The sequence below is a fragment of the Lutra lutra genome, chromosome 12 (assembly GCF_902655055.1).
Source record: "Lutra lutra chromosome 12, mLutLut1.2, whole genome shotgun sequence".
Taxonomy (NCBI): domain Eukaryota; kingdom Metazoa; phylum Chordata; class Mammalia; order Carnivora; family Mustelidae; genus Lutra; species Lutra lutra.
In genome coordinates this window covers 26,455,385-26,468,136 of record NC_062289.1, presented here as the reverse complement: position 1 = coordinate 26,468,136, position 12,752 = coordinate 26,455,385, and the positions used below count along the sequence as shown (strand labels likewise).

Here is a 12,752-nt window from a genome sequence, read left to right as displayed (position 1 = left end):
GTAATCAGGGTCTCAAAATAAGTCAGGGCCTCTTCGACACAGAGTCCTGTTTCTCTGGCCCCAAGTTGCTGCAGGTCACAGGACAAGGGGTGGGGGTGGGGAGAAGGTAGGTGGCCCTGAGCCACCAAGCTGGGTTTTGTGAACTTGTCCCATCTCATCTTTTTTTCACTTGTCACCCCCTCTCCCTGGCACAGTCCTTCTTCCACGGTCACCTGAGGATATGTATTCATCCTTTCGCGAATCAGATGGAGGGGACCCAAAGGACAGATCTCCTTCTGTAAAGGACTCTCATCTACATTATTGAAAGGCTGTGTTGAACCCTTTTGCTACTGAGAACTCCCTGCCTCACAAGGGACCCCACTCCTTTTTAGGACCACCGTACATGTTAGAAGCTACCTTCCTTTCCTCGGACATCCAGCTACCTCCTGGAATATCTCTTATTGGTTGGAGTTGGCCAGACTTTGGGTAAAATCTTCCCTCTACCTGATAGAGCTTTAGAAATTCCAAGGTCTGTTTTCATATATCTGTTAAGCCTTCCTCTCTAGGTTAAGATGCACATGGTTCTCTGTCCTCAATGGTCTCATTCTCCAACCTTTCTCTCCTCTCTGTCCTGGAGGTCCCTTTGCTGTTAGCAACCCAAATTCTTTAGCACCTTGGGGCCTGAGGGAGCGGGTCATGCCTGGCGAGTCTCCATAGAATACCCACCCAGCCAGAACTAGTAGAGATTTTACCCACATGAGTTTAGGAGTCCCCAGGGGTCAAGGTGTATTGGACCCATGGCCTACCCCTCCTCCGTGTTTACCTATAGCCCTCAGTGGACATCGACTCCTAGACTGAGGACCCAGTGAGCCCAGGATGCCTGATCTGAGTGAAATCTTGAATCCATGGCCTCATATTTCTTGCACTGGGTTGTGCTGACTCCCCAAAGCCCTCAGCCATCAGCTTGGGCCTCTCAATGGTCTGCAGGGTAGGTGGGGTACGTTCTGACTTTACTAGAAGATTTTGGGGGGAGGGGGGGGAAGACAAGTAATGTAACTGGCAAGTAGTTCAAAATGATATTTTTATATTAAGACAAATGCATATACATTATGTGATAGAATGTCGGTATGTGAATTTCAAAGCCACAACCTCCAATTGCAGAATTTTACACTACGGGAGGGATGCTTCAGGCAATTTTTTTAAGAGTTCAGTCCCCATTTCTTGATTGACTGACTCCCCACTGCTGAAGGGCATTTGGGTGGAAAATTTGGAGATGCTCTGGTGTAATTGCTCCCTTTTGTTACTAGAGCCACGTGAGGACCAGAGTAGGGAGGTGAGTAGCCTGAGGGCACACTGCAGGAAGGAGCCTGGAAACCCACATTCGTTCTTTCCTCTGTATGGAGAAATGCTGCATTTGCTTTATAAGAATGCTGACCATGGGACACTTGGGGAGGCTCAGTCAGTTAAGTGTTTGCGTTCAGCTCAGGTCAGGATCCCAGGGTCCTGGGATTGAGTTCCGCATTGGGCTCTCTGCTCAGCGGGGAGCCTGCATTTCCCTCTCCTTCTGCCTGCTGCTCCCCCTGCTTATGCCCTTTCTCTCTCTCTCTCTCTCTCTGAAAAATAAATAAATAAAATCTTAAAAAAAAAAAAAAAAAGAAAAGAAAAAAAGAATGCTGACCATGGCAAGAAAGGGGATTGCATTGCTGGGGGGAGGGGGGTCAGGAGAGGGGGTGGGGTTATGGACATTGGGGAGGGTATGTGCTATGGTGAGTGCTGTGAAGTGTGTAAACCACGCGATTCACAGACCTGTACCCCTGGGGATAAAAATACATTATATGTTTATAAAAATTAAAATAAATAAAACAGATGCTAATTGAAAAAAAAGGGGGGATTGCAAACAGAAAAAGAGGCTCTGGGAAACCCTGGGTTACCCAGAAAACACAGCTCAAAGAACAGTTTTACTCAGAGAGTCTGTGCTCTGGGTTCTGAGTAGAGTTGACTCTGTTCAATGGCAATCCTTACCTCTTTCAGGAGCTCGTGTTCCCTGCTTGGGAAAGAGGTTCGGTGAGAAGGGAAGAGAAGTCCAGCTCCATTGCCAGGAAAGGAGAGAGGGTAAGGACAGAGCTAGACCAGCAGGGGCCGCCATGGATGCCTTGGTGGGGAGCTAAGGGGACTGGCGGTGACAAAGGGTCAGCACTCCATGACTTTCGCGGGCTCACACACCACAGTCTGTCCCTGCACACGCGCACGTGCACACACACGCACACGTGCACACACACGCACACACACATGTTGCACTGGGGCTCGCGGATGCCCCAAAGCTTGTGATGGCACAGTGCCTCCCACACCTGAGAGGTAGGAGACGCTGAGGAAGTTAAGCTCCGGCCTCCCCACCATGGAACCACCCCGGACACCTAAAATGAGCCCTGGAATGAGGAAGTCAACCTGAACCAGGAGACTGAATAAGCCTTGCTTTCTGTGCCTCACGACACTGTCCTCCAAGTGACTAGTGAAGGCCCAAAGGTTTGTGGTTTTTGCAAAGACGTCTTTGACATTATTGTAACCCTGTGACACCCGGTCATCAGATCCTTTTTTTGCGGTGAACCCCTAGCCATTGACTTGCTGCTGGTCACCTCTCACAGAAGTGCAACTCTCAATAATTTAATCAAGTCAATTAATACTGTTTAATAAATAGGCCAGAAAATTAGCTGAGAGTTTTTCTCGGCGGGGTGCAGCGTGAGACCAAAGTTATGGAAGATTGTCCTTTGAATCACTAAGGCAAACTCTGTTGTGTCATTTTACATAAAGCAATCACATAAAAAAAAAGTTATAAATAGGAAAAATTCCAAAGTTTTCCCACAGACAGACAGGGAAATTGAAACACCAAAGGAAAAAAAAAGAAAAGGAAAAGAAAAAAAAGAAAAAAGGAAAGAGAAACAAAGAAAAGAAACAAAACGCAAGCACCCCTGCCCCCCCACCCCCAACCCATTTGCGTCAAGTTCTTCTCCATCATACAGTACTCAAGATCTTTGGATATTTTACAATGTACGACTCCAAACTGCAGCGGAGAGAAAACAAAAAGAAGTAACAAGTCGTCTGAAAAACTGAGTTTATAAGAAGTCATTACCTTTACAAAATAAAAACAAAAGCCCCAACACCACTGGATTCCAATTTGTTCATTTTTCCTTGTTTTCTAAAGTCTGGGTCAGCCCCAATCCCTTGGCTGATGGGGGAAACATGGGGATGTTGGTGGATGGGCTCCAGAAGTGAGTGTCAGAAATGGAGGTGGGAATCTATGATGCAGCTGCCCAGAACGATGGCATCTGAGACAGAAAGGTGTCCGAAGCTGTTCCCTCTGATTGGAATGGCATCGGGGGAGTGCGGAGTCAGGGTTCTCTTCTGGGGAGCTGCGAGGGGGACAGAGTCTGTGGTCTTCTCTGGCCTTTTTGTTTTTTGTTTTTGTTTTTTTCTGTTTGCTCAGAAAGAAGCCAAGGCGATAGGAAGAGCCGAAGTCTCTTGTGCCCACAGCTCCTGGACTGGGAACACCGGCCCTGGGTAATCGGTACGGATGACACTCCCACTGTCGGGGCTGCTGAGAAACACAGGCCAACCCAGCAAGAGAAGGAGCGGGGGCAGGGGCAGGAAATGGGAGAGAAGAACAAGAAGGCGCTGGGCCAGCAAAGCGGTCTTCCTTCTCCGAACTTGCTACAAACTCAGGAACCGGGGAGAGCATGTGGGCAATCCTAAGGCCCAGAGCCCTTCCAACCCATACTGGAGCCAAGACTTTGCCTCCTGCCCCTGAGGGAAGCCAAACTTCCCAGCTTCCTCCCCGAGGGATGAGGGAGAGGTGGAGGGTGCACAAATACAGCTGAAGGCAATCCTCAGCGATCCCAAAGCCCTAAGGAACAATAAACACAAACCCCAGGTAACCAGGTGTTTTGTCTGTTTCCAGGAATCAGGGTAGAGGAGGGCAGCCACCAGGTGTTACAAGGGGCCCCCATCCCTTCTGTATTGGCCCCAGGAGTACCAAGAGACTTTGTACAGCCCTGGAGGGGGTGTGTGGAGGAGGGGTAAATGCTTAAAGAGCCCTCCCAGGGGCCCTGACACAGTGGCCTGCCTGCCGGGAGAGGTGGGGAGTACCTGGAGTTCCCCTGAGCTGCCTGTGGACACGCCACACCGCGGCTCTTCTCTGTCACCCTTGTCTAGTGTGGCCACATTTCTCACCTGTGCTAATACAGAGGTGAACGTGATTAAACGAGATCCGGTAGGATAGGTGTTTTCATTAGGACTTTAGGAGTGCAAATCTCCCACCTTCTCCAGAATTCTTTGTAAGGGACAGCTGTGTAGATGTGTGTATGTGGGTGGGTGGGTGGGTTCCAGAGGGGAAACTAAATTAGCGGCCCTTCCTCTGTAGCAGGGTAGAGAGGACTGACCTGTCCAAGGTTATAGGGCAGTGAGGGGAAAAATGGGCCGGGCTTCCAGGAGCCCTCCCCGCCAACAGGGCATTTCCCATAAGGATCCCAGGATGGCCGGAGACTAGAAACATGACCCAGCAGAGCCGGTCGTAGAGACTTTGCCACAGGACTGTGGGGAGGAGAGGACATGTGCCCCAAGCCCTTAGGGTAGGCCTGAGGTAGGCCTCAGCCCTGCTCCATCCCGTCTGCCTCTGGCCAAACTCCCTCCCTCCATCTAGCCCCACAGAACTCCAAAGTGCCCCTGGGCACTCAGGGTGTGGCCTCCTCTGTGGCACAGGCTCCTGTGAGTTTGTGGGTGACAGCCAAAGTGAGAGACAGGTGGAGGCCAGGCCCCGGGGCTCCAGGCCCTTTGGGAAGAGGTGTCCATCTCAGACACCTTCGAAAGGGAGGCGGGAGGCCTCAGGAGGCCTGGAAAGTATCACTGTTGCTGATAATATTTTTTCTTGTTTCCTTTGTGATTTCAAAGACGAAGTTCAAACCCACTGGGTGGCGCGGGGGGGGGGGGGGTTCTGGCGGGAGAGGGGGCAGGGCCGCGGGACTGGGCGGGGGAGTCCAGGAGGACCAGCCTAGTTGTTGGCTTCGGACATGGAGGCCACGTGGTTGAGGCCCGCGAGCCCCGGGAGGCCGGCCAGGCCCGCGGCCCACGGGTCAGGCAGCGGGAAGTAGGGCCGCGCGGCCGCCACGTTCTCGGCCAGCGCGAAGGCCAGCAGGCCCCCCGCGTCCCTCTCCGCCTCCAGCTGCGCGCGCCCGAACAGCTTCATCTGCGTCTCCTCGAACTGCCGCTCGAGCTCCTGCAGGCTCAGCGCGCCCTTGGGCGCCGCCAGGAAGTGCTTGGCGGGGCTGGGGCCCGGGAGGCACACGGCCGCCCCGCCCAGGTGGCCGCCCACCTCGCCCAGCGCGGGCGGCATCACGAAGGCCGCCTTGTCGGGCGCCGGGCCGCCGGGCCCGAAGAGCAGGCTGGCGGCCCTCCAGGCGGCGGGCTTGCGGCCGCGCCGGGGCCGGGCCATGCGGCAGCTCTGGCGCTTGATGTGGCGGTGCAGGTGGTCGGAGCGCGTGAAGCTCTTGTAGCAGAACTCGCACTGGTAGGGCCGCACGCCCGTGTGGATGCGCATGTGGTTCTTGAGGTCGTAGTTGTGCACGAACTTGGCGTTGCAGTGGATGCACAGGTAGGGCCGCTCCCCCGTGTGCTTCCGCATGTGGATCTTCAGCTTGTCCTGCCTGCAACGCAGAGCGGGCGTCAGTCCCCGGGCCCCACGCGGGGAGCCACCCCTACGCTGCTGCCCCCTTCCTCCAGAACCTGCCAAGGCCCGCCCCTGCTGTGGTGCCCAGATCCAGAAAGGGGGCCGTGCTGGGGCTTCCTCGCATCCCCTGCCTCACTCCAAACAGGTCCCTCAGGGGGATTAGAGGGCTGGAGAAGGAGCTGAGTCTGGAAAGGCCTCCTTCACTCCCCCAACTCGCTTTACTCCTAGGCTCAGAATCTTCAAGAGCCTCTCCATCAGAGGCCTCAGACTGGAAATGGGCCTTCTGGGGACACTTCTCCCCACAGGTCAGCAGTCTGTCCTTCGTCCCTGCAGGGTGTGACATCCTTTGATACTGGGTTGCACCTTAATTTCATGCCCATTAGCTCCAGGTGACAGTCTTCCCTCCTGTTGGTCCTGTGCTTTTGCCTAGAGCCCTTGGGGCCCATGGTGGCCCCGGTGACTATTGAGATCTGTCTGTCCTCAGCACTAATTTGGGAGGCTATGGAAGCCGAGCACACCTTGTTCAAGTCTCCACACACCGTGGTTTCTTATCCTGAGTCATGGGCTCTCCTCTTTGTCTGCTGAGAATCCCAGGGTTTACAAAAGAGCCAGGTGCGACAAGAATGTAGCCTAATCTAGGGCAAAGCTTTTCAGGATTTAAAAATCTGTTATTCAGAGGGAGGGTATGTGAGAAGGTGGGGCTCCCCCTGGGCTCGGGAGGCCCTGCTCCAGCTGCGGGCCCACCACTAACATGCTGAATGTCTGCAGGCAAGTTACTTAACATCTCAGCACTGAGCCGAACTTAGCATTAGACATCGGTTCCTGTTGTTCAGGGCTGTTGGAAAGAATCTGGGTTTGTGTCAGACTAGATCCAACACACCTCCTGGTGATCTTGAAAAGAAAACTGACTTCACAGGGCTGTCTTCCTAAAGCCTGAGCTCTGCACAAGCCGGCCAATGGAACCTTCCAGCCTGACTGAAGTGGGGTCAGGTGGACTGCAAGAACTCATCTCACGGTCCTTCTGGAACCTTCCTCGACCACGCCTGGCAGGCCAACAAGCTCCTCGTCCTGTCTCCCACGTCCTCCCTGCAGGTGTGGCTCAGGTGGACCATCTGCCTATAATTTTGGGCTCGGGTTTGAGGTCAGAGCAGATGAGGAAGCTCAGGCATCCGCCCTAAAGTGGCCAGATTTAAACCACGCTCTGTAGAACCCCAGGACAGCGGGAGCCGGTCCTGGTCTCCTAGTGTCTCCTGGCCACTAGAGGTCTCACTGGCTCTCATTTCTGGACTGGTTCCCCAGGGGTGGGGCTGGAGAGAAAAGGACATTTTCCTGTACACTGGCAGGGATCAGGGGAGGAGGACCAGGGAGGACAGAGCCACCCCTTCCACCTGTGCTCCCAGGAAGGCGGAAGGGCACCCAGGAGATGGAGATGGGGGTGGGAAGCAGGATGGGCAGGGAGGAGGATGTAAAGTGGGCAGGTGTCTCCACACAGCAGACCATCCTCTTGTCCCCACTCCCTGTTCCTGCCACAACCCACCAGCCACGCCTAGGCTGCGTAGCACCCTGTTGTGACATCCCATGTTCCCTTCCCCAGCCAGCTTGCTGCCCTTGTGGTATCTACAACCCACATTTCATCCCGTTGACTTGGGGTCTGAACGGGAAGCAGTCTTAGCAAGCAACTGGGCCAGCGGGTCTCAAACTCGAGGCTGCCTAAGAAGGGCCTTGAGGGCTCCATGGGCAGCGTGCTGGGCCCCACTCCCAGAGCTTCTGATCCGAGAGGTGGGGTGGTGGGAGAGAGCAGAAGATTTGCATTCCTAACAAGATGCAACTACTGCTGCCACCCACCCCCAGCCCCGCCCTGCTAGTCCCCGCACCACCTGAAGAGCTACCTTGGCTGGAGGGGAGACTGGGGTCTCAGGAGGGGAACTTGCCAAGGCCACCAGAGGAGTAATGGCAGTGCTGAGCCTAGAACTCAGGCTTCGTTCCTCAGCACTGCAGGAGCGGGGTGCACGGTACCATTTGTACCTCAAGAGCTAAGTGCCGATTTAGTCGTGGGGGACAGGTCCTGGGACTCCACACATTCAAGGCTCTCAGGGAAGTGCTGAAGCTTGCTGGTCACTGGCCAGGGGACTTGTGTCTTTCCCTGGGCCTGGTGGAGGGTTCGGTGAGGAGTCAGCTCTGGGTTGTTAAGTATAGCCCCTTATTTAACCCCCTCCATGAACTGATATACTGGATATTTTTCAAAATCATGATCACATGTAATCAATAGTATTGATGTGGAGGGCCACTCTCAAGTAATGGACAGTGCAAATGGTAAGGCTTCAGATATTCAGACATAAATACCCATTGCTTCTCCCAAGCTTTTCATTAGAGCATCCAAAATAAGTCACATTTCAGCAGCACTTAACTGAAGTGTGTAAGAAGAGCTCAGAAGGTGACGATCGCTTCCTTTTACTGAGCACCTGCTATGAGCCGATGAATATACACCATTTCAGGGACCCTGGAAGGTTGTTATTCATTCAGAGGCAAGTTGTGGTGTAGAGCGAGGCTGCCATGGCGGTGGGGGGGGTGGTTCTGGGAGTCCCTGCTGTCACTGTGGACCCACCACTAAGTTGCTGGGTGACCTTCAGCAAGGTACTTAACCTCTCTGTGCAGAAGTGAACCAAGGGCCCAACATCAGTTACTATTGTCTAGGACTGATGAGAGAATCTGGGTTCAAATGAGTTAGATTCAACATAGCTAGAATAATTGCCTCACTGAGAGGACGAGTTGAAGCTCAGGGAAGTCAAGCGACTTTCCCAAAGGTATCCGGCCATGAGGGGCAAAGAGGCCTGGGGAGCCATCTGGAGTAGGGTTTTATTTGCAAGGTATTCTGAGATTGAGAAAGGTTGATTTTCCAACCAGGGACTCCCAGCCTGTGGCCCAGCAGGGCTGCCTCAGAAAGTGTAGACCAGAATAGTCAGCATTTGTGGTCAGCTTTCTGCCTCTGGGGCCAGAAGACAGGGGCAGGCGTGGGAGGAGCTCAGCCCTGGGCAGGAGCCGGCTGGCCCTAACTATGACTTTTCTTTCCTGGGAGCAGTGGGGAGGGTTAGTAGAGCTGATAAGTTAGTCCTGGAAAAAGAATTTAGCGATCATCTGGTCTACCAGGATCGCATTAGTATGTTCTGATTCACAGTCGAGTCAGTGGGCCGGGCCACCTATGTTATTGGCAGTACACTTGCTGGGACCTTGAAAATACTGATTTCAATTAAATTCTTAATGCTCAAGATGAGGAAAGCAAGGACAGAGAGAGAATGGCCTTCTAAGGTCACACCTCCTCCTCATCCCTGTCACGACCTGTGTACGTGGATATAATGTGCAGGCCCATTGGCAGAGGCAGGCCCGGGGGCAGGCAGGCTCCAAGAACTGGACCAGGTCCTTAGGTGCCCTGGGCCTCAGTTTCCTGACCTCTAAAATGGGAGGCTGGGCTGCACCATTTTGACCTCTGGTGTTCTGTGAGTGTTTGCATCTGGGGAATGGGTTTACACCGAACCTCCCTCTAACTAGTTGGCTTTGCAGAAGATGGTTCTTCTACCCCTGCTTCCTCACGGATCTGGTTTGTTTGAGGAGGCAGCCTAAGTTTAGCCAGAAAGTGTTCTAGCTTGACTCTCAGGAGCTGAGCTCTTCATCCCTTCCATTTGGGACTGGAGGTCTGGTGGTGCCGATGACCGATGTGCCAACTGGCTCCTTGGCATGGCTTACAAGACCCTCATGAGCTAACCCTTCCAGTTACTAACTGAGTTTTAAGTTCGGGGAACCCTCGGTGACTACAGCTAACAATACAGCATTGTATACTTGGAAGTTGTTAGGAGAGTAGATCTGAAGTGTTCTTGCCACACACACACACACAATGTAACCATCTGAGGCGATGAGTGTGTTAATGTGTGCACTACCACACATTAGTGTGGTATCCTGACATCGTAGACCTTGGCCTTCTATGCTCTAAGTCCATTATATCTGAATAAAGCTGGAAAAAAAAGATCACCCATCTACTTGCTAACTCCCCTCCCCAGAGTACTGCCCCCCCTCCACTAGACGTATATGCTGGTCCCTCAGCAGGCCACGCTCTGGGGAACTGGTCGACTCTGTGTCTTTGAACACCTGGAGGCATGAGCCAGACTTCTAGCCGTCCCTCCTTCCAGTAGAGAGCCTGCCGTATTATGAAATGGATGCTTGGTAAATCCTGTCTCCTTCCCTTTCTCTGCAGATCTCGTGTTTGGATACCAGTGTGCCATCTCTGGCTCCCACCAGAGGTCCAAGCCCAGATGTCAGCGTGCGTGCTCCTTCCTCCCCAGCCATGAACCCTCGTTCCGGCCCCCCTCCTCCCTGCACCTCTTTCTCAGTTTACTTTGGCAAATTGCACTGCTGGAAATGTCTCCCACTCCCAACTCCTCACCTCCACCCTTCAAGGTCAACTTCAAGGGCAATCCTCTACAAACCTTTCCATGTCCACCCAGGTCTTATCCTTGGCCCTCACCTTCCAGAGCACGTGACCTGAATACTGTCCCTCGAGCTAGGTCACTGCCGGGCAAGGAGCCCCTTCTCCCCACCATCACACCCCTCCCTTCCTCCCCACTCCCCCGTTCAGCATCACTTAGTGAGTGCGGGGCACTGCTTTTCTGGCCTCACTCAGTCCGTGGCACCGAAGCTACCCGACCTGCTTTGATGAGAACCTGTCGGACGCTTCTGTATTCTGCAGGGTTGGTACACCACCTGGACCGTGCAGGGAGCGTTCGTGGAGCCTTTGCCGACTGACCCTTAACCTGCAGGTGCAGGAGCAGTTCCCAGAGCTCCCCTGGCTCCGATTCCAGTGCGCTCTGGCTCGCCCTGACTTCCCTGCCATCCCTGTCTGCCATTCCCTGCCATCCCATTCCCTGTCTGCCATCCCCTTCCCCGATCCTGTGCTGGGGACCAGTCCAGGCTCTGTGCACCCAAGCCTTGATCTGCATTCCCCCTTCCAGTGGGGCATGTCATGGGAAAGCTGTGTCGGTCCTTATGAGCTCATTCCCTCGAGTGAAGGAAAGGGCCACGGGGTCTCGTCCGGGGTCCCCGGCCTCCGCGAGGGCTCCCAGGCCCGACAATGCTTTCCCAGCACCATCCGCCCACACTTCTTGGTAACCTGACAGACTGAGACAACCCCTCTTCCTGGTACCACTGCTAATGACATTGCATTGTCTTAATAAGTCCCCAGGGCTGCCAGGAGTGGGAGGGCTAAAAGGGAAATATGGGGAAAAGGCAGCTGCCGGGCTCCTGGCCTGGTCTGGAGAGCAGACCACTGCAGGTGTGTGTAGCAACCGGCATGGGGCTCACGCGGGCGGCAGGGGTCGGAGGTGAAGCTTTGCAGCCTTTATGGGCTGGTGGCAGGAGGCCTGGTGGACACTGAGGAGGTCACAGTCACTCCCAGGGGCCGGCCAGACAGTGATGCTCAGTGTGCAAGACTCAGGGAGAAGGACTCCATGTGATTGTGGGGTGACCAGAGCTGGGAGGGGACAGCGTGGGGCCAAAGAAACATAGTCTGGTTGAAGCCTTCAAGGCCCTGCCTGAGGCTCCAGGGGTGTCTCATATCTGGAACAATCAGCGGAAAGACAATGGTCCCCAGGGCTGCTTGAAATCGAGCACTGTCTCCGAGGTGAGGGTCTGACGCCAAGGAAGAGACAATGCCATGGTGGGGGAGGCCTTCCCCTCTCTTCTTGGAGAACCACAGCATGAAAGCTACAGGCTGGGCTCTCAGGACAGAAAAGGGGCTCTGCGGGAAGGACTCCCCGATCCTTCCACCACCGCTGCTGCCGAAGCCGTCAGGAATGACACGTAGACATTCTGGGAGTCGGCATCTGAGGTCATAACTCAGAGCCTGGGCCAAAAGGGCCACTTTGCCAGAGGAGGGTGGGCCGCTCCAACATCCCCTGGGGTGATGGGAGGTGGGGTCAGCATCAAGGGGAAGGGAAAGGAGCCCCGACCAGAGAGCGGAAGCTCAGCTGTGTTTAAGGAAAGAGAGGGAAAATAGTGTCTAAGAGGAGGAGTGGAGGGCGGCCCGTCCGAGATCCCTCACCCTCCGAGGGACCCAGTCCCTAGGAGTGGTTTGGCCTTACAAGGGAGGCTGGGAATCCTGAGTCAAGGAGGCAGCAGCTGTTTTAAGGGGCTGCTGAAGTGCCTCCATCTGGGGAGGGAGGGAAGGCGTTGTGGGAGGTGGTGCAGGCAGTCAGCCCCCAGGAGGGTCCCCACGGAAGGGCTGTGAGGGATCTGACTACAGGGAGAGGCCAGGGCTCAGAGAAGGAGCCTGGCGGGCCAGCTCCGGGAGGGGGCAGGACAGAAGCATGGAGCCAGCCGGCCATTCTAAAGAATGTGACAGGGAGGGTGGTCAGCGGCAGCCTTCGGCACGCAATCAAGTCCCCAGAGTCCCTTGTGTGAGGAGGCCAGGAAAATGTCCAGCCTCCCCCCACTCTGGGGCGCCCCTGATCCTGGGAAGGAGGGGGCCCAAGAGCAACTCTGATCTTTCTCAGCAGGGTCAGAGTCCAGCGGGAGCTGGGTGAGGGGAGGTGCTGACTGAGGCAGGAACGCAGCTGCTTCAGGGGGCCCAGATGGTGGTCCCTGAGCTGAGCAGGAGTGGACCAGACGGAGGGCAGCAGGGCAGACTCACTGCCGGGATCTGGCCCGGAGGGCTGGTGAGGGCTGGTGAGGCTGCAGACGCAGCCGCCCCCTAAGCCCCCTACTATGTGATCATCAGGAATGTGCTGGGAGGGAGGGTTCTGGAATGCGGCCCTCCTCTACAACCCAGTGTCCTACCCGAACCAGGAGGCTTACTCAGAATGTTCTCGTGTCAGAAGGGCAAGAAGTCTGTCTGCAGCGACTGACCAAGTTTAACATTTTCCCAAGGGAAGGCAGGGCCCACAGACTGGCACGGCCTGCGCAGAAGGCTGTGTGTGTGGGAAAGGCCTGGAGGGGAGGGCCAGCAAAGGAAGGGACTTGGGGTGCTAGGCAGGCTCACTGTGTGGCATGCTGAGATGTGCACCTCCTCCAA

At 54.9% G+C, this 12,752-nt stretch overlaps 1 protein-coding gene across 2 annotated transcripts in view; it reads right to left on the bottom strand.

Moving 5' to 3' along the window:
• Positions 1-3,071: 3,071 nt before the first annotated feature.
• Positions 3,072-12,752, bottom strand: part of ZBTB7C (zinc finger and BTB domain containing 7C) — a 341,438-nt gene continuing 331,757 nt past the window's right edge. For both annotated transcript variants that reach the window (XM_047698044.1, XM_047698043.1), the window contains one exon: positions 3,072-5,672. In XM_047698044.1, coding sequence (XP_047554000.1) covers positions 5,021-5,672 — 652 coding nt within the window. In that variant the 3' untranslated portion in view covers positions 3,072-5,020. The remainder of the gene's footprint in view (positions 5,673-12,752) is intronic.